Source organism: Bacillus rossius, chromosome 6 (assembly GCF_032445375.1).
Source record: "Bacillus rossius redtenbacheri isolate Brsri chromosome 6, Brsri_v3, whole genome shotgun sequence".
Classification (NCBI taxonomy): domain Eukaryota; kingdom Metazoa; phylum Arthropoda; class Insecta; order Phasmatodea; family Bacillidae; genus Bacillus; species Bacillus rossius.
Window position 1 is genome coordinate 77,298,816 of NC_086334.1, and position 21,731 is coordinate 77,320,546.

Genomic DNA, 21,731 nt, shown 5'->3' on the forward strand with positions numbered 1-21,731 from the left:
GGTACGTTTAATTTTGACGTAAAAACCCAAAATGGTTTCATGTAAAACGTGTATGAATCAACCATAAATAAGCCAATATTGCAAATAGGTTTTATTGTTCTTGTTACTGTTGGTATGTACCGGAATTTGTTTATTCGTGTCGCAACTACAAGTTGCCAACACTGGTGCCATTTTGATTTTCCTGTGGTAGAAGAATAAATAAAGCATACTACGGTAAATAACCTTACGGAAAAATTGCTGTTTTTACTAAGCAAATAAAATTACTGCAGCCTGTTAAATACAGTTAAAAAATAACCAGACCGAGATTTTAAAAGATATGTGCTACAAGTGACCACATCTGTGTACTTAAAGTATGATACGTTATTGAGGTTAAGTGTGTTTACTAAATTTCTAAGTTGGAAAAATTACTAATTCCACGTAAGTACGGCGTAATTTTAGGTCAATGAATTGTATATCTGATTACATTTTTATGCCATAAGTGTTCTCCTTGAAATGTATGTGTTTAATTATACTATTTTGGCTAGTGCCCCATTATAGGCCGACTCTAGATTTCAAGGTTAACAAAACTGGCAAAAAAGGTCGGCCTATGTTCGGACCAATACGGTATTTGCATGTGTATTTTGTATTTGTTGTGCCCACCGCTAAAGTCCATGGACTGTTGGTGGGAATGGAACAAAATTTAAACAAATAAATAAATACAATGTACATTTCAGGATGTGTTCATTTAAAGTGGAGTAGTTCTTACAAAGAATGTAACAGTCCAGACCTCTGGCTAGCTCTATTTGGTCCGACTGTTGCCAACGTCGTATTTAACATGGTCTTAACTGTGCGAGACCAACTGTTGTAAAACACATAAAAAAACTTAGTGTTGGGCACCCTCTGTAGAGAAACATGTGAACTTTAATTTTAGCAACATTCAATATTCGTTTCTACGTTTGCTTTTACACCCGCCCCTCGATGTAACGCCCTAATTCGTCCCAGGAAAACACAGCGCTAATCAAATACATTTTTTCTACAAGAGAGTATGTAAATATTCATTTTTGAATGATTTAAGTGTGCTTGCTGACAAACATTTTAATTAAGACACTACTCCCGTTAAATTTGATTAACAATACTAATGTATGTCTAAATACATTTAAAATACACTTACAGAAATGTTGAGTACTATTTTAAGATTAAAAAAACCTAAAATTTAATTTATAAAAATTCATAGACCTTGTTTACATACTAGGGTTTGGTATCATAAGCTAAATGTTTTCCATTATTAGAAAGACTGTGTTGTTTACTAAATGTGTGTCTGGCATGATTGCCTACTAGGCCTGAGGTAAACTAGCCAGAGGTGCTGACATACAGGAGGGCTGAACACTCGGGCTGTCATCAAAAATAAACTCTCAATGAAGGAAGCCAGTAGCTTTCAAGGAAAGAGCAAAATATTGTTTGTTGATTCGTCACATTATTAATTTGTTGCATTTTATTTAATGTTACACAAGTACTGTTGTCATTGTGCACGCACGGAAATAAAAATTCACGTAAAAGAAAAAAGTGCTACTTCGAATCTATGACTGCGCTACATCAAATCATGCCTTTATTTTTCGGTGTCACTACTTCAAAACTGCGCAATTGAAAAGCGTTACTTTGAGGGCGGGTGTATTTGTATACTCTTTTATATCAGTTTTTGGCTTTACTCTTATTATTATCATACTTTTCACGTAAATGAATGTGATGCGTTGGGCATTGGACAAGGAAAACAATCTTTTGATTCAAATATGTATAATTTAAATTTATCAATAAAAAAAGTGAACTTTACTGGTATTAATGAAAGAGTAAAAAATCAACAACATATGACATAACAGTAAATTATTTAAATTTATTAAAAAATATTAAAATCAGAAAGCTACTCCACCTTTGTCCTGGTAAAAATAATAAAGATGTAATAATAAAATCTCAGACTAGTGTGGCTAGTATGATGGGCACAAATAAAGCTTATTCCTTTTTGTGGTAAAGTTCTCAAAAAGAAATTAAATATTAAAAATGTCATAAAAATGTATTTCAGTGTAATTTTATCAAAAGCTCTGGCAAAGTTCAGGCCAGTATTACAATCAAATTATATGCCACAGACTTGTGGATCTGTATTTCTCAATATTATAATTCAGGTGACTTTTTTTTTAGTATTTCGGTGGATATAACCACATATAATTAATGTCAAAATGTGTGTTGAAGTTTCTATTACATGTGGAATCAAGTCTAAAACCACTTAATATGTGATATGAGCACGAAATTGTAGTGGTGTCACTAGATTTTTGACCAGCAGAGTCCAATGACTTTTCAAGATGGTCTACCTTGAGATGCTGCTGGTATGGACCATCTGATTACTCACATAGTTCTGCAGCTGTAATCAGTCAGACGGCTTACAGTTTTTATTTTATTATTTGTATTATTGTTCTAATTTAATTTGCATCATTTTGTGATAAATCATATTTAATGTAACAATTTTTGTATATTAGGGCAACCATTTGACAGTCATATAACACAACACTACATTTTATAATACCTATTTAGTTTCATGATCTTCTGAATTATTATTCCTTGGAGTTTTATTCATTTTGCCATATCTTTGCTCACACACATTGATATTTTACTCGTTCCTCTTTTCACCTTTCAACTACTTCGCCATTGAGGAATGACTGAGAAAACCTTTCAGTTCCTTGGTTGCTATGAACAACCAAATTCAACAGCATTTTTTTTTAGAAACAAGGCTTAGAGGGAAGCCTTGGTCATTGCTTGGGGAAGACGTTGCCCGGGCTGGGGCTTGCCAATTCCTCGGTTGCCCGCTCGAGCGGCCGAAGATGTGGGTCAACCGCTATTTAATTTGATACAGATCCATCTTCTGAAAGTCTTGACATGACATTGTACGTCAGAAATAGAGAATTACGACGTCTTTGCGAGACACTTCCGCGTCGGTCGCTTTCGTACATATAGTGCCTCAAGACAAAGGTTGCAGTACTCTACAATGAATATTTTCGACGTGTGGTGAAATCCAATTCGCCTATAAACCTTTCAGGACTAGAGGGATGCCGATCCTCGATCCAGTTTCCAGTGTAGCTGAGTACCACCTGGAGGTCCGACAGATACAATAAGTTTGTTCCCGACTCCACGCAGCTAGTTCCGGCATTTTATTGTGTGCCCTCTTGCATTATCAGATATTAAAGTAACATAGGTGCAGGTTTCCATCAGGATGGTAATTGAAATCTCCTTTATCTAGGGTTGTCCTCTTATGTGAAGGCCTATTTTAAATACATATACATACATGAAAATGGTCTTTACACTAGCCACGTTAGAATCATATAGTCATTGCTAATTATTGAATAAATTTAGTATCTTTTAATCATTTGTATTTTATTAAATGGAAATTGAACTCTATGGACCTGACCAATAACTTTATGCAGAGGTACATCACACACCTAATACATACAGTATTGGTTTCATAGCAACCAGCTCACACTCGCTCTCACACATTCAGTGGCGTGCCAGCTGGAATAACCAGCAGCATCTTGCCCTGACGCCAACGAGGGAAGAGAGAGATATCCACTGCACAACCCGAAACCAGATATTGATCTTCGAAAATTGCACCTGAGAAATATAATTGTAAATTATATATAGCCTAGTGACCCCATATTCTAAAACTTTCTAAATACTATCTATAAAATAGGGCCTAAACTAGTTATTGATATGACCAACTGTTACTTCTATGGGTGACCAAAATACGCATGCAGAACAACAAATTGATTACACCCTAAGTAAATACAGTATCCAGCATTTCAAAGTATTTGTAAATTTTCTAATTAAGACAAAATTTTTGGTTTAAAAATGGGGAGATGTTTGATCTATTTTTTTTTTAAATTTGAATATACAGTAAACTCTCGATTATCCGGGCCTGGATTATCCGGTTTTCGGGTTATCCGTGCTTGATTTTTTTATGAAGTTGTAAAAAAAATGACGGGTGTAGCTACGCCGCGACTGCGCAGCGCTTTTTTTTTTTATACTGCTGACCCTTCAGACCCTCGTTTCCCCGCCACCTTCACCCATCAATTTGTCACACTTTAAACCAAAAAGGAATGCCTGGACTGCTGCTTCCGGCTCAACTCCACCCCCCCCCCCCCCCCCTTTTTCATTTTCTTTTCAAGCGTTCTTTTCACAGCGCCCCGCCACGCTAAAAAAAAAAAAAAAAAAAAAAAAAGTCCCTCTACCTCTTTTACCTTCCCACACTCCTGACGGCTGGAAGAGGCATTTTTCATGCAGTTATTTACATCAGTTCTCCCAGGCACATTTGTTTTTGTAATCATGTCTGGTAAAAGGAAACGTAAAGTGCTGACAATAGCAGAGAAGTTAGAAGTTGTGGACAGGTTAAGAAAAGGAGAAACTGGCGCGAAATTAGCACAGGAATATGAAATTGTAATCCAAACCGTGCGAGACATTAATAAAAGTGAAGAAAAACTTTTGCAGTTTGCTAGTAGATCAGACAGTGTGGCAGGGCCTTCTAAATGTAAAAGCATGAAAACATCTACACACGCACGCAACGAGGTCTCACACACGCACAAAAGGAACAACAAGGCTCTCGTACACACGTACACACACGGGGGGGGGGGGGGGTGGTTTAGGAATTTCCCCTCTACCGGCCGAAGCAGCCAGTAACACAATGGGAGGGGGAGGGCTTCTTGAAAACGCCGAGCGAGAGAGAGAGAGAGAGAGAGAGAGAGAGGGAGTATGTTGTTCGCCACCAGACACCCCTTCCTCTCCCAAAAACCCCCACCCAACAACAGCCATCATTCTTTCTGGACAGCTAGGTGCGCGAGTCATGGTCCACAGCCCCCGCGCCAGCATAGCCACGGCCCTCTCTCGCTTTGCAGCCTTTTGTTTACTGCATGAACCTTTTTTCCCTTCCAACTAACGGTATTGTTCCTTGTTTGAAGATGCCATTTAAATCACTTTTTCTTACGAAAGAGCCAACAAGGAAGCACTCGTAATAACTAGATTAGTTTAGGATTATTATTTACGTAGTCAAACTGACGGTGCATTTCAAAACTCTCGTAACTTCGAAGGTCTCGTAGTATCCCATACTCGTAGTTATGACTGTAAAGTGCATCCTAATTTTAATAGGCGGAATTAACAAGAAACAATATCTTGCCGCGCGAGGTAGAAAAATAAAATGCAATAGCTGGAAGGGGGGAAAAAAGGTGTATAATATTGTGCTGTGGTTCAGACACTTATTTTGTAGTGACCCCGGATAATAGGTCGTTAGAAGGGTGGAGGGAGATGCTGAGTTGGGACTGCCACCGCTCTCCCTCCTGTTGCAATAAAGGGGACAGGAGAAGGATGGTGGCAACACAATGCCAGTATTGTTTACGGTCCAATAAGCTGGGACACGGTATACAAAGCCTTTGCTTGTACTCATAGAATTCTACTGAAGAGACACTCTTTTGCCAGTAAATACACCATTTTTAAGTGGTGAAACGGATTATCCGGGGTTTCTTATGGGCATTCAATTATCCGGGCATCGGAAGGTCCCAATTAACACGGATAATCGAGAGTTTACTGTATATATGATGCTTTGGATACAAATTTTTATATATAGTTATATGTATAGGGTTTTTCTTACTTTAGGTATAGGATTTTTTCGAGAGTAGCATACGTCTCTAGTGAGAGAGAGCAATGGCCTGCAGGTTGAAGAACGCAGCAGCAGTAGTGGGAGGTTTACAAACACCCTGTTACTGGCCGTGACACTTCCTGGAAGGGGGGAGATGGCTGTGACCCCGCGGTGTGACCACAGCTACAGACTAGTTCCAGCTTCGACCACTGTGGGCTGCCCAGACTACCTGGCCAGCGAGCGAAATGTGGGGATTCACTTCCAGCTAGGCAGGCACCTTAAGGACACAGCATAGGCCAACCACGTTGCACAAATACACAAATTCTTGAAGCAGCACCACAGTATGTCCTTTGCACGTTAATTGATGTGCCACAGTAACTATCGGGCCAGGTAGAGCCCCACCCGACGTAGGTGACGCTTGAACGTCCCAGGCCTGGACCCCAACTCTCCAGTGATGCCTTGAGCCGGATCCTCAAAAGATTCAATCAATCAAATTGTTTGAAGTTTTGAATGCTACGCCACTGAAGCAGCAGCCAATCACATCATGCCAATTAAAAATGCCATTGGAGCTCTAAATGTTCCGTAAATACATAACACCATGGTATAAAATAAAAATAAATGTCCTCAGGATCTGAAACAATAAACAGATGTAAGAAACAATAAAATATCACTCCAGAGACATTATTAAAATGTAAACAAACATAAAATGTTGTTCTTAAAACTGTAATTTAGCCGTTGTAAAAACATAAATATGCGATGTTTCAATACTCTGTGGTATTGTTTTAGCACTTGAAGAAATTTGCTGAATGCTGGAAAAAAAAATATTTGATTTCTCGAAAAGGTTCATCTCACAGTTAAAACTGCATAAAGTGAAGATATCCTGGCATAAATAAAATAATTCATGAATAATGTTGTCAATTTTTTTCCTTTACCAAAGACTGAAAATCGCTGCCATTTTATCACACAGTAACATTTACACAAGGAAAAGGAAAAAAAATAATTGTTATTTGTGAAGGACCATGTTATGACACTCCCGCGCTTGCCTGAGGGACCACCGTATTCTCGATGCGGCCACTTATCTGCCGCCTGTGGTCGTACTGAATGCTGAGCAGCCTGGTCCGGACACAAGCAGGAAACACCTCTACATAGAGATGTTAACTTGGCTCTCCTACTCCCTCGTGTTCAAATAATGACTAACATCCACATCCTTCTTGACTGCAGCTAGTTGGCATTGTAAGCTAATCTCAGAGCATCTTACTTAATAACTTACCCAGTGACACAACACTTTACCATGGTGGAAATGGACCATCATCCATGAGCCACATCATGCACCGAATCTACCTGTCTCACCCTAATGCTTACGTAACAGGCAAAATCATTACATCAGCCAAATTGTTTAGACCATTCTAGAACCATTCATTCCTGTATACAAGCATTAGTAAATAAACAAAATATGGCAGAAAATACCTAAAATATACATGAATACAGTAAACACACAAAATTAAACCAACTGATAAAAAATAGGTAAAAAAAAAATTGAACAGCTTTATAACTCAAAATCTCGTAAAACATCGGAAATACTGTAAAACACGAATTAAAGTCAGATATAATCCTTAAAACACTTTGCTAACAGTCAGGTAAGTACATCTAAAAAGGATAAACAGCTATTATTTACATAACACAAGAAAACCTAACCATGCATCATCTTTAATTATAAAAACATAATAATAATAAATGTTAAGTAACAGTGGGGAGGGTAGGAGCCAGGGTCTCTACAAGGATTAGAAACTTGCTTAGGGATAAACAAATAGAAACAAGGCACTCCATACAAAGCAGTTGTGTATTGCATTGCTCAGAAAATACAGGACAACTCCTCGCTGTTGGTATGTTCATGTTGTTTCTGTAGCGCCACCTTAATGTTGTTTCTGTAGTGACACATTCATGTTGTTTCTGTAGCGAAAGTTCATGTTGTTTAAGTAGCGACATTCATGTTGTTTAAGTAGCAACACGTTCATGTTGTTTAAGTAGCAACACGTTCGAAATGTTTCTGTAGTGACACGTTCATGATTTTTCTGTAGCAACATGTTCATGTTGTTTCTGTAGCAACACTGTCATGTTTTTTTTCTGTAGCGACACATTAATATTGTTTCTGTAGCGACACAATCATGTTGTTTCTGTAGCGACACTTTCATATTGTTTCTGTAGCAACACATTCATGATGTTTCTGTAGTGAATGTGTTCATGATGTTTCTGTAGAAATACGTTAATAATGTTTTTGTAGCGACATGTTCTGTTGTGTTTTGCATTGCTCAGGTAATACAGGGCAACTCTTTGCTGTTGGCACATTCATGTTGTTTCTGTAGCGGCACTGTCATGTTTTTTTTCTGTAGCGACATATTAATATTGTTTCTGTAGTGACGCCATCATGTTGTTTCTGTAGCGACACCTTCATGTTGTTTCTGTAGCGTCACATTCATATTGTTTCTGTAGCGACACGTTCATGTTGTTTCTGTAGCCTCAGGTTCATGGTGATTCTGTAGCGACTGTCATCAGGCATCATAAACCTTATTTTTACCATTAATTCTTGATTTGTTACTTTCTCACATTACTTCACCAATAGAAAATTATATTTTTATTTAATGCTGTTTACAATATTTTAGTTACTTTGTCTCTAGTATGCCTTCTATTGTCTGTGTAAAACAAATTGTACATAATATCAACTGACATTTTGAAATTTGTTTTTTACCCTCACCAAATATACCAAGTTTGAACAAATATTAATGAAATACATCTTACTCTTGTAAATTCTAAATTTGTAACTTGTAACTTGTGAACATATAAGTTGTAGTGTTCATGAAATAGACCTCAGGAGTCAGGAGAATGTTGTTAATTCACATCTAATATGCCAAAGACTAGGAGCAGAAAATAGTACTCAATTTTGAGATAAATACTGTTCTTCTTTTTAACAGTTGCCTTCCAAAAAAAGCCATTTATTATAAGTATACATGTAATCATTAAAAATAGTAAAAACTTCTGTGTGTGCTGAGAGGGTGAAGGCATTTTTCTCCCAATTAATTTAGAATGCCACGTATACTGGATATGCTGCTTAACAACTCTTCATAAGACTTGTAGTGGGTCGCTTATCACCTGTAGTACACAAAAAAAAGGGGAAAAAAAGAAGAGTCTTACCCAAAGTAACATCAGTTTGTTGCAAATCTACCAAAGGCGAAAATAGAGGATGTTTACATAATTAAGAAATGAAAGTCAACTCTTAGGTATGTTTCCAATTTTTAATGGCTAAGTATGTTTGTTCTGCCAATTTAAACAACATTTTTGAGTACAAATTCAAATGAAAAATGGTTTATGAAAAGAAAATATCTCCTTATTCAAAAATATCGTAACTAATATTAAAACGTGCCAGTGAACATGATATTTTTAAGTTTGGATTACTTTTAGCAATGCTTCAGAGCAGATAAAGAATATGTTCTAGAAGATAGGTGAAGTGTTGAAATAAAAACTGATGGACTCGTGTCGAGAGTCGCTTGGCAAGTTGCAAAGGAAGAGCAGGTTCGCCGGCTGGCTGCAGGCATCGCCACGAAGCTGATGCAGACCCAGCAGTGGCGGGAGGCACTGGAACTCGTGCCTGCAACTCCAGTATACACTACGTTACTTCATTATTGACAGACAGTGAGAAACAGAAGTACCCCTACCCCCTCCTCCTTCCTTACTCCTACCCAGACAAAATACGAATTTTTGCAAATTTTTTGTTAATTTAAATAGGGTCACTTTTTGAAAAATCCAAATTTGGAAATTGCCATCATATTATTTTAATATTTTTTAATTGAGTTGTATGTCATAGTGAATACTATTAAAAAAAAGCTTACAAACATGACCAATTTGAGTTTTCTAATATAAACCATTCTCAAAATAAATGTGAAATGTATTTATATATCAGAAGCATGCAAAATTTTTGTTGTTTTGCAAATTTGGTAAATGAATTTTTAAAAAACCCACTCACTCAAAAAAACTCAAACAAATTAATTTTTTCATTTCCGTCACACAGGTAACTTTAAACAAAAAAAAAATCATTGAAATCTGAGAGGTTGAATTTAAAATTAAAACTGTGCTGATTTGACATGGAATTCTCCTCATATGAGTGAACTTTGATTTGCCCACAATATTTAGTATTGGTGTGTAACTGTAAATTGTGAATGCTGTTGCAGATATCTGTTGTTCATGGATGTTGGTCACGTTTCTGCCGCCATGAAGATATGCGTGAAGAAGTGTCCGGACCGCAATCTGGACACACTGAGCGATATCAGGAAGTTCTACCAGGAGACCGGCTCAAAGCTGTGCAGGTAAGTTTATCTTCTCACATACATGTCAACTAAATGAGATTATATCAAATATGCGTATTAAACTTTCTATGATTTGTTGAGTGTTGGCCACGGAAAGGCGGATACGCATGGGATCTAGAACTTAGTGTCTAAATTTCCACAATTTTATTTGATTACTAGCTGCCCGACCAGGCTTCGCACGGCTATACTAATGGAAAAAAAATTAAGCCACATCTCCCATTTACAGTAATGGTAAATAAAAAACAATTCAGTGAAAATTTATTACAATGCTGTATAATGTACCGGAGAGAAAATGAATAGCACCGATGGTTTCCCGACTCGTGCACGCAACGTACAACTGATGTACCTGTACTTCGCTATGACAGTCTACAGGCAGATCACTCTTGCGCCGCTCATTATACATGCGCCCCCCCCCCCCCCCCCCCCTCCTTGTGGGTACGCCACTGCCGCGCGATGCCCGTTGCCAAGGAGACGCAGAAGGCTTGAACAATGCAAAATCCTGTTCTCATGCAGACAAAGTACCCACTGTTGCCTGGTTTTAACCACCATGGGATCTAATTTTCAGAAAATGTCATCCTGTGTAACATAAGGAACATTACTGTGAAGTTTCAAGTCTGTAAAATATATATACTTGAAAAAAAGGGCAATTTTTGATATTTAAAGTACTCGCGAAATTTCAACGGTGATGAGGACTGCACTAACAATGAAATAGTCGTTGCCATAGAGACGAATGAAGCATCAACAAAGCAACAGCCGTTGCCATGGTGATTTCCTACCAAAAACTGGAAATTTTGATATATTACGCCCCCGAAAATCCCCTTGGGATCGGATTTCAGCAGAATACGTTCTTAGTGAGCGTCTGCTTCACAAAATGAGTAACTATGCTAAATTTCAAGTCAATCGGGTGTATAGTTTTAGAGATCTAGTGATGAGTGAGTCAGTGAGTGGTATTTCGCTTATTTTTACAGACACACGCACACGCACGCACACACACACACACGTGTGCGCGTGTACAAGTACGTCCTTGTCAGAATTGTAACGAGAGAGGAAAATTATTTATGGTCCGAAAAATGAAAATAATTAAAAATAATAAAAATTATTCTAGTTACAGAAAAAAAAAACAAATTGAACACAGAGAGAGGGAAAAAAAAAAATAGTTAAGGTTTGCGATTTAAAGTGATAAAAAGTATTTAAATACTAATTGAACTCTTATGAGGGTACTGATTGCTTCGTTGTTAATATCACACGGGTGTTTTTTACTTGTATGGGAAAATTAAGAATGTTAAGGCATCTAGTGCGTGGCAACAATGTTAATAGGCAATATGAAATAAAATTCTAGCGCCTGCGGCATTGTCAACACACACTTCGTACTGTAAAGTTTGGCCCTAACCCCGGCCAAACTAAACAACTTCCGCAACCCGCGACACAGTAAAACTCCTATATTGCCCCGTACCGCGAGCGCAGGTAAACCCAAAAAAATATTAAAACCCAAACAAATGGCGGGCTTAAAAAATACTAATAAGATTGCGAACAGTGAGAGGAGGCAGCAAGATAAAAAGACGCAAAATGTATATGGCAACATTTAATAAATACAGTAAACTCTCGATTATCCGGGCCTGGATTATCCGGTTTTCGGGTTATCCGTGCTTGATTTTTTTATGAAGTTGTAAAAAAAATGACGGGTGTAGCTACGCCGCGACTGCGCAGCGCTTTTTTTTTTATACTGCTGACCCTTCAGACCCTCGTTTCCCCGCCACCTTCACCCATCAATTTGTCACACTTTAAACCAAAAAGGAATGCCTCGACTGCTGCTTCCGGCTCAACTCCACCCCCCCCCCCCCCCCCTTTTTCATTTTCTTTTCAACAGCGCCCCGCCACGCTAAAAAAAAAAAAAAAAAAAAAGTCCCTCTACCTCTTTTACCTTCCCACACTCCTGACGGCTGGAAGAGGCATTTTTCATGCAGTTATTTACATCAGTTCTCCCAGGCACATTTGTTTTTGTAATCATGTCTGGTAAAAGGAAACGTAAAGTGCTGACAATAGCAGAGAAGTTAGAAGTTGTGGACAGGTTAAGAAAAGGAGAAACTGGCGCGAAATTAGCACAGGAATATGAAATTGCAATCCAAACCGTGCGAGACATTAATAAAAGTGAAGAAAAACTTTTGCAGTTTGCTAGTAGATCAGACAGTGTGGCAGGGCCTTCTAAATGTAAAAGCATGAAAACATCTACACACGCACGCAACGAGGTCTCACACACGCACAAAAGGAACAACAAGGCTCTCGTACACACGTACACACACGGGGGGGGGGGGGGGGGGGGGGGGGTTTAGGAATTTCCCCTCTACCGGCCGAAGAGCAGCCAGTAACACAATGGGAGGGGGAGGGCTTCTTGAAAACGCCGAGCGAGAGAGAGAGAGAGAGAGAGAGAGAGAGAGAGAGAGGGAGTATGTTGTTCGCCACCAGACACCCCTTCCTCTCCCAAAAACCCCCATCCAACAACAGCCATCATTCTTTCTGGACAGCTAGGTGCGCGAGTCATGGTCCACAGCCCCCGCGCCAGCATAGCCACGGCCCTCTCTCGCTTTGCAGCCTTTTGTTTACTGCATGAACTTTTTTTCCCTTCCAACTAACGGTATTGTTCCTTGTTTGAAGATGCCATTTAAATCACTTTTTCTCTCGAAAGAGCCAACAAGGAAGCACTCGTAATAACTAGATTAGTTTAGGATTATTATTTACGTAGTCAAACTGACGGTGCATTTCAAAACTCTCGTAACTTCGAAGGTCTTGTAGTATCCCATACTCGTAGTTATGACTGTAAAGTGCATCCTAATTTTAATAGGCGGAATTAACAAGAAACAATATCTTGCCGCGCGAGGTAGAAAAATAAAATGCAATAGCTGGAAGGGGGGAAAAAAGGTGTATAATATTGTGCTGTGGTTCAGACACTTATTTTGTAGTGACCCCGGATAATAGGTCGCTAGAAGGGTGGAGGGAGAGGCTGAGTTGGGACTGCCACCGCTCTCCCTCCTGTTGCAATAAAGGGGACAGGAGAAGGATGGTGGCAACACAATGCCAGTATTGTTTACGGTCCAATAAGCTGGGACACGGTATACAAAGCCTTTGCTTGTACTCATAGAATTCTACTGAAGAGACACTCTTTTGCCAGTAAATACACCATTTTTAAGTGGTGAAACGGATTATCCGGGTTTTCTTATGGGCATTCAATAGGGCTGGGCGATTAATCGAAAATTACGATTTCGATTCGATTCCGTAAATAATCGAAATCGTTTCTTCTTTAAAGTTAAGATTCAAAAAATTCGAACTTTGTCTAGGTCATTTGCATGGTGACAATTTCCACACATTCCGTTAAATTGCATATAAACTTTGTATGTACGTAAATCCTCAACGAATATTCCATTTAGCGACGTTCTTCATATCTACGAACTTTGGTTCTGCCAAACACTCATGATTCATAAGCAATATTTACCTCCAATCCTCTAAATAACAACACTCATTTTGTTCAAAATGGGAAAAAAAAAATCTTTATTACAAACGGCCGGGAAACACATTAATTATGCAATTGAAAAGTCCACGACCCAATCGTCCAATAAGTTTCATTTCTGGGCTGTGAATATAACCTCAATCACCGAAAGCGGTAAATAAACACTACCTTAGCTTCATAGATATGATACCGACGTGCACGCAACACTTCCACAAAATGGCTGCCGAATTGTCTGCAACTTGAGCGCTAATGGTGGCAGACTTCAGTACCACGGCTTGGACATAAAAAAGTCTGATTCTTCCATCGAAGCTGTGCAGTTGTTGCACTATATCTGTGATAACCACTTTGTTTTGATTCTGGATTCCGCTTTTATACGTTTTTTTTTAAGTGAGGAAGTTTGATAGCTACACATGTGGTAGTTGTGTTCTTTTTCTTTGTCTTAACATATATGCCTTCACTGCAGTATCACAGATGCCGACGACATTAATGGAAAATGCAAGAGCGTTAGTACTGTGGAAATGAGAAATGATCCATCATGTTTATTTTATTTTGTCACGTCCAATACCGTGTTGAGTTTCTCGTGTGAAAACAATCTGTGCTGATTGTAGAAATGAGTGAAAACGTGAAAGGTGCATTTAAAGGTTGTTTACCTTATGCATTTGCTCTAGAATTAAAGAATCGAATCGAAATCGAAATTGCAATTTTTACAGTAATTTGAATCGGAATCGAACCGAAATTAAATCTGTGGAATCGCCCAGCCCTAGCATTCAATTATCCGGGCATCGGAAGGTCCCAATTAACACGGATAATCGAGAGTTTACTGTATATATATAAATATACCATAAAATCGTTTCATCACAAATCGGCACCTTCATCATAAAATACATACCCTATTACTACTTATTAAAAAAAATGCTATATAATAAAACTAAATAAAAATACTTTAACAATTCGCCCAAAAAGTATAATTTGATCATATACTTCGGAGCTCCGAAAAATTAAAGGTAATTAACAAAAAGGCATTAAAAATATATAAGAACATATTAATACAATAACAAATTTAGATACGCACCGGGCGTAGCACTACTGTAAATACCAATTAACAGAATGAAATCTAGCAAAAAATTTGGCACACATTAGCATCCAAATCAATATATCAAAAATTTAGCTAATTACAAATTATGGTTTAACAAGCGTTCCTCAGTTGTCATTTTCTAACGGTCGACGCCTTTTTTCTTCCATGTCTGGCAGGGATTGGATGAACAGGCTGAACGTAAAATCCCAGTTTCAAAGTTATTGGTCCGTTAATTTAATTCCCAAAAATCCACAAATTATAGTTTCGCCCTAGGGGTCAAAGGGGTCAACGGGGCGGTGGCACGGCTGGCACTTACTTGCTTTTTGACGTCGTGATGTTCGGTCACCAAATACACTCGTTTGCTCACGAGTGTTTTTAATGGCAAACCCTTGCCATAACACGTTACCTTAGCTGCGGGTGATTGTACGGCTATGACGAATCCTTCGCCATACCGTCTTGGAGTCTTGGCGCACATAATTCATCCTTGGAAAATCCTCGCGACATTAGCACACGTCTCACCAACCCCTCGCTTTTCATCGTACCAATGCGTTCTAAATTATATATATATGAACCCCGTTCATATTCAAAAAGAAACACTCGTATTCTGATGTTCGACCGGCAAGTCACTTCGACGTGGAACCAGCACCATGGCCAACCTGCGTTTAACTCACGTCCGCGCCCGCCCGGGCCTACGAGGCGACTGTCACTCGCCAGTCACCCCTGACGTCACACACTCAGCTGTTCTGCTCGCGCGCCGCCTAGCGCAGCGATTACCAAAATATACGGTGGTGTCCTTGAACTTTCCAGACCAATTTAATAACTTAAAATCTTAAAATTAAAAGTAATAAGACTAAACAAGAATTACAATTTCCTTATTTAAAACAAAATATAACAAACTTAAATCCAAAATAACTCTTTATTACCAGGGCATCCGAAAAGGTTAATAAAATAAGTTAACCAATTCTGTCAACCTAAACATTATAAAAGGTAGAGGCTGTAGCACACATGCTACAGTATATGTACTGCATGTTGTATCTAACCCCCTCCAACGCATTTGATTCTAAATTGGACTTTTAGTAAGGATCCATAATGTTATTGATAATATAATATAGCCTATAGCCTTCCTCGATAAATTTACTATCCAACACTGAAATAATTATTCAGATCGGACCAGTGGTTCCTGAGATTAGCGCGTTCAAACAAACAAACAAACAAACTCTTCAGCTTTATAATATTAGCATAGATAAGTTTATTTGCCGAAGTTTATCATCAACAATTTACTCAGTTTGTCATGGCTACTCAAATACTATTTTTTTCATCAGTGTTTCACAGGACAGTTTACTGCCTGGCACGCTGTCACCTTGACGAAGCTTGTCGATACAAGTACGTGAGGTCACACCCCGGACCCGCTGCAGGGCCTACCCCCTCTCCCTGACCACTGGCAATCACTGGCCTCCCCGTGCATCCACATACTCACAACATTTTACATGTGTTTCAGGGACGATATGGTGCAATCTGTAAATGCCTGTATGTTTGAATTAATAGTCTGATATAGTCTGATCTGTAAATGCATGTATGTTTGAATAAAAATTGCATGATTCTCATTTGCTTATTTACAGAACGTTAGTCACATCTGTACATAATCTATACTGATAATCAAATTGTTAAATTGTTTCGAGATAATTTCTACATGACATAAAATCATAAAAAAAAACTAAAAAAAAATATGGAAATGGCTATTTACATTAATAAAAACTCAAATGTATAGTTTTTTAGAATTTATATTGTAGGACCATTGCCATTGTGTGTAAATGATTAAATGAATTTTGGTAAAATTATTTTTTATTTAAAAGTTTTTGAGCTAACTTCAGTACTTGAACACAAAGCTGTATATCATTACTAAGTTCCATTCTTAAGGAGTTTAAAAATGGGATTAGTATAGTTTTATAGAAAAAAATTCTCTAAAGCTAGTCAAACAGAACGTCAGATATTGAGCATGAATAATTTACCCCATGCAACGGGCCCGCAATACACCACGTGCATGGGAGTCGTAAAAGGTCATGCCATAGAAGATTTGAGTAAGCACAATCCACAATCCATACCGACTGCCAAAATTATTCTAAGTCAAAATTTCACCTATGGTGGGGATTTCCTCCCCCCTAATTCCACAGACCTTTAATACAATCTAACCTAAGAAACTTTTAAATGCGAGAGTGGGCTTAACCCCCCCCCCCCCCCCCCCACCTGGGACAAGTTGAAATTACAAGCAAAACTTTCGTTCTTAAATAATGAGCATGATTAAAAAAATACTATCCATTTTACCATCTGACGAAATTCAAATCCTAAGAGGTGAAAAAAGGGTAAATTTCATTGTATGAAGAATTCATATCTCTGAATTTGCCAGAGCAAGAGGTAAGGTTCGAAGAATTAATACCAATAATGCATATACAGCATTACGTACTTTGTTTTTTTTAAAATTTTGTACAAAAGGAGTAAAAAAGTAGCTAAGTTTGGGTTTATAATAAAAGATCATATCTGGAAAGCTAATCAACCCTAAGATCACAACTTTTTAATGTACAAATGAATGATTAACAGTATGAAAGGCCTTTGCTAGATTGAAATAACAGGCTTCAGCCTGCCCCCTCATTGTTACTGTGTTACAGATGGGATTAAGAAAAGTAGTTGACTTACCATATCTGAAGCCATACTTATTACAAGTTAATTTATTACTAATTAGGAAGTTAAGAATTTTTAATTAAATTTTTTTTTAAAATTTTAGAAAAACCATTAAGTAAAAAAATTCATCTGTAACTAGAAGTATTTAGTTTGGTTCCATTTTTATGAATAGGGATCACCTTGGAAATTTTCCATGCACTGGGCAAACTTGCAATTGCAAACTAGAGTTAAAAATGTGATGCAAAAGTGGTGCTAGAATATGGGCGCAACCTTTCAAAATAAATTTGGTTATGCCATAATGACCAGGTGATTTGGAGGATTTTAGGGCCTTGATTCCCCAAAGTACAAGGCTTTCAGAGATGGAAGTTAGTTATATTCTCTAGGCATAAGTCAGCGTTGGGAACTGCAGGTTTACAGCTAGTAGAGACATAGACACTAGAAAAATATTGGGCAAATACATTCGATAACACAGTTGGTTCACTAGATGTAACACCATTCACTTTAATAAAGTGTTGTTCGTAGAGGCCTTCTTTCATAATTTTGAAGATCGATAAAAACCGGACCAGTCATGATTTTTCATAGAATTGTAGAGAGCAAGAAAGTTACACTTTTTGTAATTTCAGAACACAGAATCTGATCTGTTTTTTGTACCAGAAACAGTCTATCATAATACAGGTCTTCTTTGATGACATCATTCGCATGAGCTACTGTACATTGAAAAATATTTGAAAAACACAATTCTGTAATATTTTTAAATGGTAAAATTTTATTGCACTATATTAACCCAAGGCTTAAGTAAAATTAAGAAGGATTGAGCCTTGGATTTTAGGTGAGTATGTACGTTTTATCAGTGAGATTGTTAGCCCAATCAACACCAGGAACGTGCAAATCACCTGGTATCATTAAGTCATCTAGACATGTAACAAGTTTGTCTTGTAAGGTCTCCAAATATTCAAAGTAGGCATTTGTATTCAAATCAGTGGGGCAGTAAATACAAGAAAGTGTTAGTGATTTGGACAGTGAAATTTCAATTTTAAATCATACAGCTTCAATTCCAACAACTTTCATAATCGTGCCGAATTTGATGTTTATAGCTGCCCCATCAGTATTGAATATGAATAGAATGTCTTAAAATTGTTCATTTATTATCCAAAAATATATATCTTTCCAATGGCCTAAAACATACCGAATTTGATGACACTAGGTACCTTAAGAGTATAAAAATACTTTAGATGCTGAGTGGAAAATTTATACGAATCAAGTTTGTAACTCAATTTATGTTATAACGGATGGAGTTACGACAAAACGTCATAGAACCAAAATTGTTGATTTTGATAGGCCTGCCAAGTTTGAATAATTGGAAAATATAATAAAAAAAAAGTACTAATTTTTTGTAGAACATTAACATTATCTCTATTTGAGGTATAACCAATGGAGAAATGACAACACATCATGGGATCTAAATTGTAGATCTGGCCATATCCAATGCATGGTTAATCTGTATTTTCATTTCCTACCCTTTGGCCACATTGGACCTCTGAAGATGGGTATGCACTAACGTCAATATTTTTTTGTTTTGATTTTATTTCGTTGGCATATTTTGTACTACTACAGTCCTGAACTTTTAATCCTAATAGGCAACAGTTTAAAAAATTTTTACAATGATAAATTTAAACAGTGGTGTCGCAATTACGACTCTGCTATAAAATACTACATTGCACCGCCTTGGTAAGATTTTTAAAGTTTTTAATTTATGTCAGAGTTTATAAATCAATAATTTTAACTTTTTGGGATTTTCTCATCAGTTTCAGAGTGAGAGTTACGAGTTGGCCAAGATTCAAGTTTCTAACCCATCACTAGGAGTGGCTTAGAATTTGTGTATATGAGTGAGTCACATTGAAACATACCACGATGTACGTTTACTAAAGCAAGTATCCCAGACCCCTCCCATATAGTCGTGATATTTTCCAACCCGCCGGGGTGGAGCATACGGCTATCAATCAGCATAAATAGAGTATATCTTGGTGTAAGGGTAACTGTGCATTAAGGGATGACCACTAGTCTACTCATATACAAGAAAGATTTCAAGTATCTTTTTAATAGATCCCAACTCATCAAAAGGGAGGTATATAAAATTAAGATATACATAAGTATTCCATGAATACAAAAGTTTACAACAAGCTAAACAGTACAATATTGAGTAGAGCGTGACCGTAGTCGTCAAACCGTGTCTCTTACAATATGTGTTCGCTACACGGGCGAGAAGTCTTATATGTCAAACAGTACTACCTTAAGGTTAACATTGAATACTTAATTCTACTCCTAACTTCGTACACGCGCGTGTGGGGCGTATAATTTAGTTCGGTTATACAACAGTGGTTACAGACTTTAAAGTACATCCGTAAATATTACTAGTGTCACAGAAACGTGTCTTTAATTACTTCTAACAACGTATATATTGGAACAGTGTTTCTGCAGGGGTTGGGCGCATCGCGCACATTTTCATAGTGAGCCTAAGCAGACAATATAAGGAAGCGAGGTACGTTCTACGTTAAGTATACGAGAGACGCAACAGAAGGAAACCCGATAGTGCAAAATGTACATATCCTCCTAAGACGGGAGCGGGCCGGATTCCCGGCCATGGGCGGCGCCGAGGACAAGAATTAGTATAAATGAAAAAAGGAAAAATTTAGAATTTTGAACGTGGCGGCCAAACGTAAGCGAAGGGGAATTCAAGCCACTACACACCAACACTCACCCACCCATGACCGGTGACCGGACGCACCACCCGCGACAAACTATTCGCACTAGAACTATATACTATCTAAGAACGAGGCGAGCGCGCCCAGCCCCTTTATACTCTAAGGAAACTAGTCCGGCGTAAGAACACACACATGCATAGTTACAAGCGACAAGCAAAATCCTTCCGCGCACCACAAGCGCCTAGAGAGGGGACACGTTGACGTCAACACTGGAGGGAGAAAAGGAGGGGAAATACTCCGCTCAAGGGACGGCGCACTCACAGGTGAAAGAAAACAAAAAAAAACATCACGTAATTAATAAGATGTGACGGAAGCAGTGCGCCTCAGCACACTGCAACATATTTGGCTGTTTGTATATTTAGAAGATATATTATATATGTATATACACATACATGCACATACAGACACACACACACAGTAGCAGAGTCTTTAGATGTTCCAGGATGAAGGCGTTATCGAGACTCGGTTCCAGTCGTGCAGTCTGGCAGTACTGCCTGCGCCTGAGGTGGCCCGCAAACAGAAAAAAGAAATGTAATGCAAGCACACTTTGGGGTTTAGCTTGTCCCTACTAGGCTAGCGGTCATGTGGAGCAAGTTGAACTGTGAGGGAAGTACTTTGCTTAATGTTGCAGGTATGATTTTGACATGAAGGAGTTCGACAACAGATCTCTGAATGACAAGGAAAAGCTGATGGCCTTCAGCGGGAAGTTTGGGCCGTGTCCTTCGCTGCCTGTGTACAAGAGGTGAGCTTCATTGGCGCTCCCTGTACCCCAGTGCCCCAGTAGCCTAGTAGCCAGCTGTGGACGTGATCAGGTATTAGGCAGAGAATACAGAACTATGTTTTTAAAATGCTTCTCTAGTGCAAATACTTACTAAATGTATTTGCACATTAACTTTGTGGACTTTAATTCTACAAAATGTAGGTTGATGTGCTTTACAAATGTACATTGTTACTTAAGCTTATTTTGTAAATTAAAAAAAGATAGCTCGGTTCTGCATGAGGGAAAATGCTTAAAGGTTTAAACATAGTCCTGTGCTATGGTGCTGCAGCGCGGGAGTGCTGAACCGCTGTGTGCCGCGCCTGGTGTAGCACGTGACGGGGCAGGTGCGCTCCCTGCTGGAGGGCTGGGGCGGGAGAGAGTGTGACTACTAGGGGTAGTGACCTGTGCTATGGTGCTGCAGTGTGGGCGTGCTGAACCGCTGTGTGCCGCGCCTGGTGTAGCACGTGACGGGGCAGGTGCACTCCCTGCTGGAGGGCTGGGGCGGGAGAGAGTGTGACTACTAGGGGAAGTGACCTGTGCTATGGTGCTGCAGTGTGGGCGTGCTGAACCGCTGTGTGCCGCGCCTGGTGTCGCACGTGACGGGGCAGGTGCGCTCCCTGCTGGAGGGCTGGGGCGGGAGAGAGTGTGACTACTAGGGGAAGTGACCTGTGCTATGGTGCTGCAGTGTGGGCGTGCTGAACCGCTGTGTGCCGCGCCTGGTGTCGCACGTGACGGGGCAGGTGCGCTCCCTGCTGGAGGGCTGGGGCGGGAGAGAGTGTGACTACTAGGGGTAGTGACCTGTGCTATGGTGCTGCAGCGCGGGCGTGCTGAACCGCTGTGTGCCGCGCCTGGTGTCGCACGTGACGGGGCAGGTGCGCTCCCTGCTGGAGGGCTGGGGCGGGAGAGAGTGTGACTACTAGGGGAAGTGACCTGTGCTATGGTGCTGCAGTGCGG

The 21,731-nt window shown here is 39.0% G+C and overlaps 1 protein-coding gene across 6 annotated transcripts in view; it reads left to right on the forward strand.

Annotated features, from left to right (window-relative positions):
* LOC134533322 (choline transporter-like 1) overlaps nt 1–21,731 on the forward strand; it is a 616,909-nt gene that overhangs the window by 44,268 nt on the left and 550,910 nt on the right. For all 6 annotated transcript variants that reach the window (XM_063370818.1, XM_063370819.1, XM_063370815.1 and 3 more), the window contains exons 4-5: nt 9,868–10,002; nt 20,649–20,759. In XM_063370818.1, coding sequence (XP_063226888.1) covers nt 9,868–10,002; nt 20,649–20,759 — 246 coding nt within the window. The remainder of the gene's footprint in view (nt 1–9,867; nt 10,003–20,648; nt 20,760–21,731) is intronic.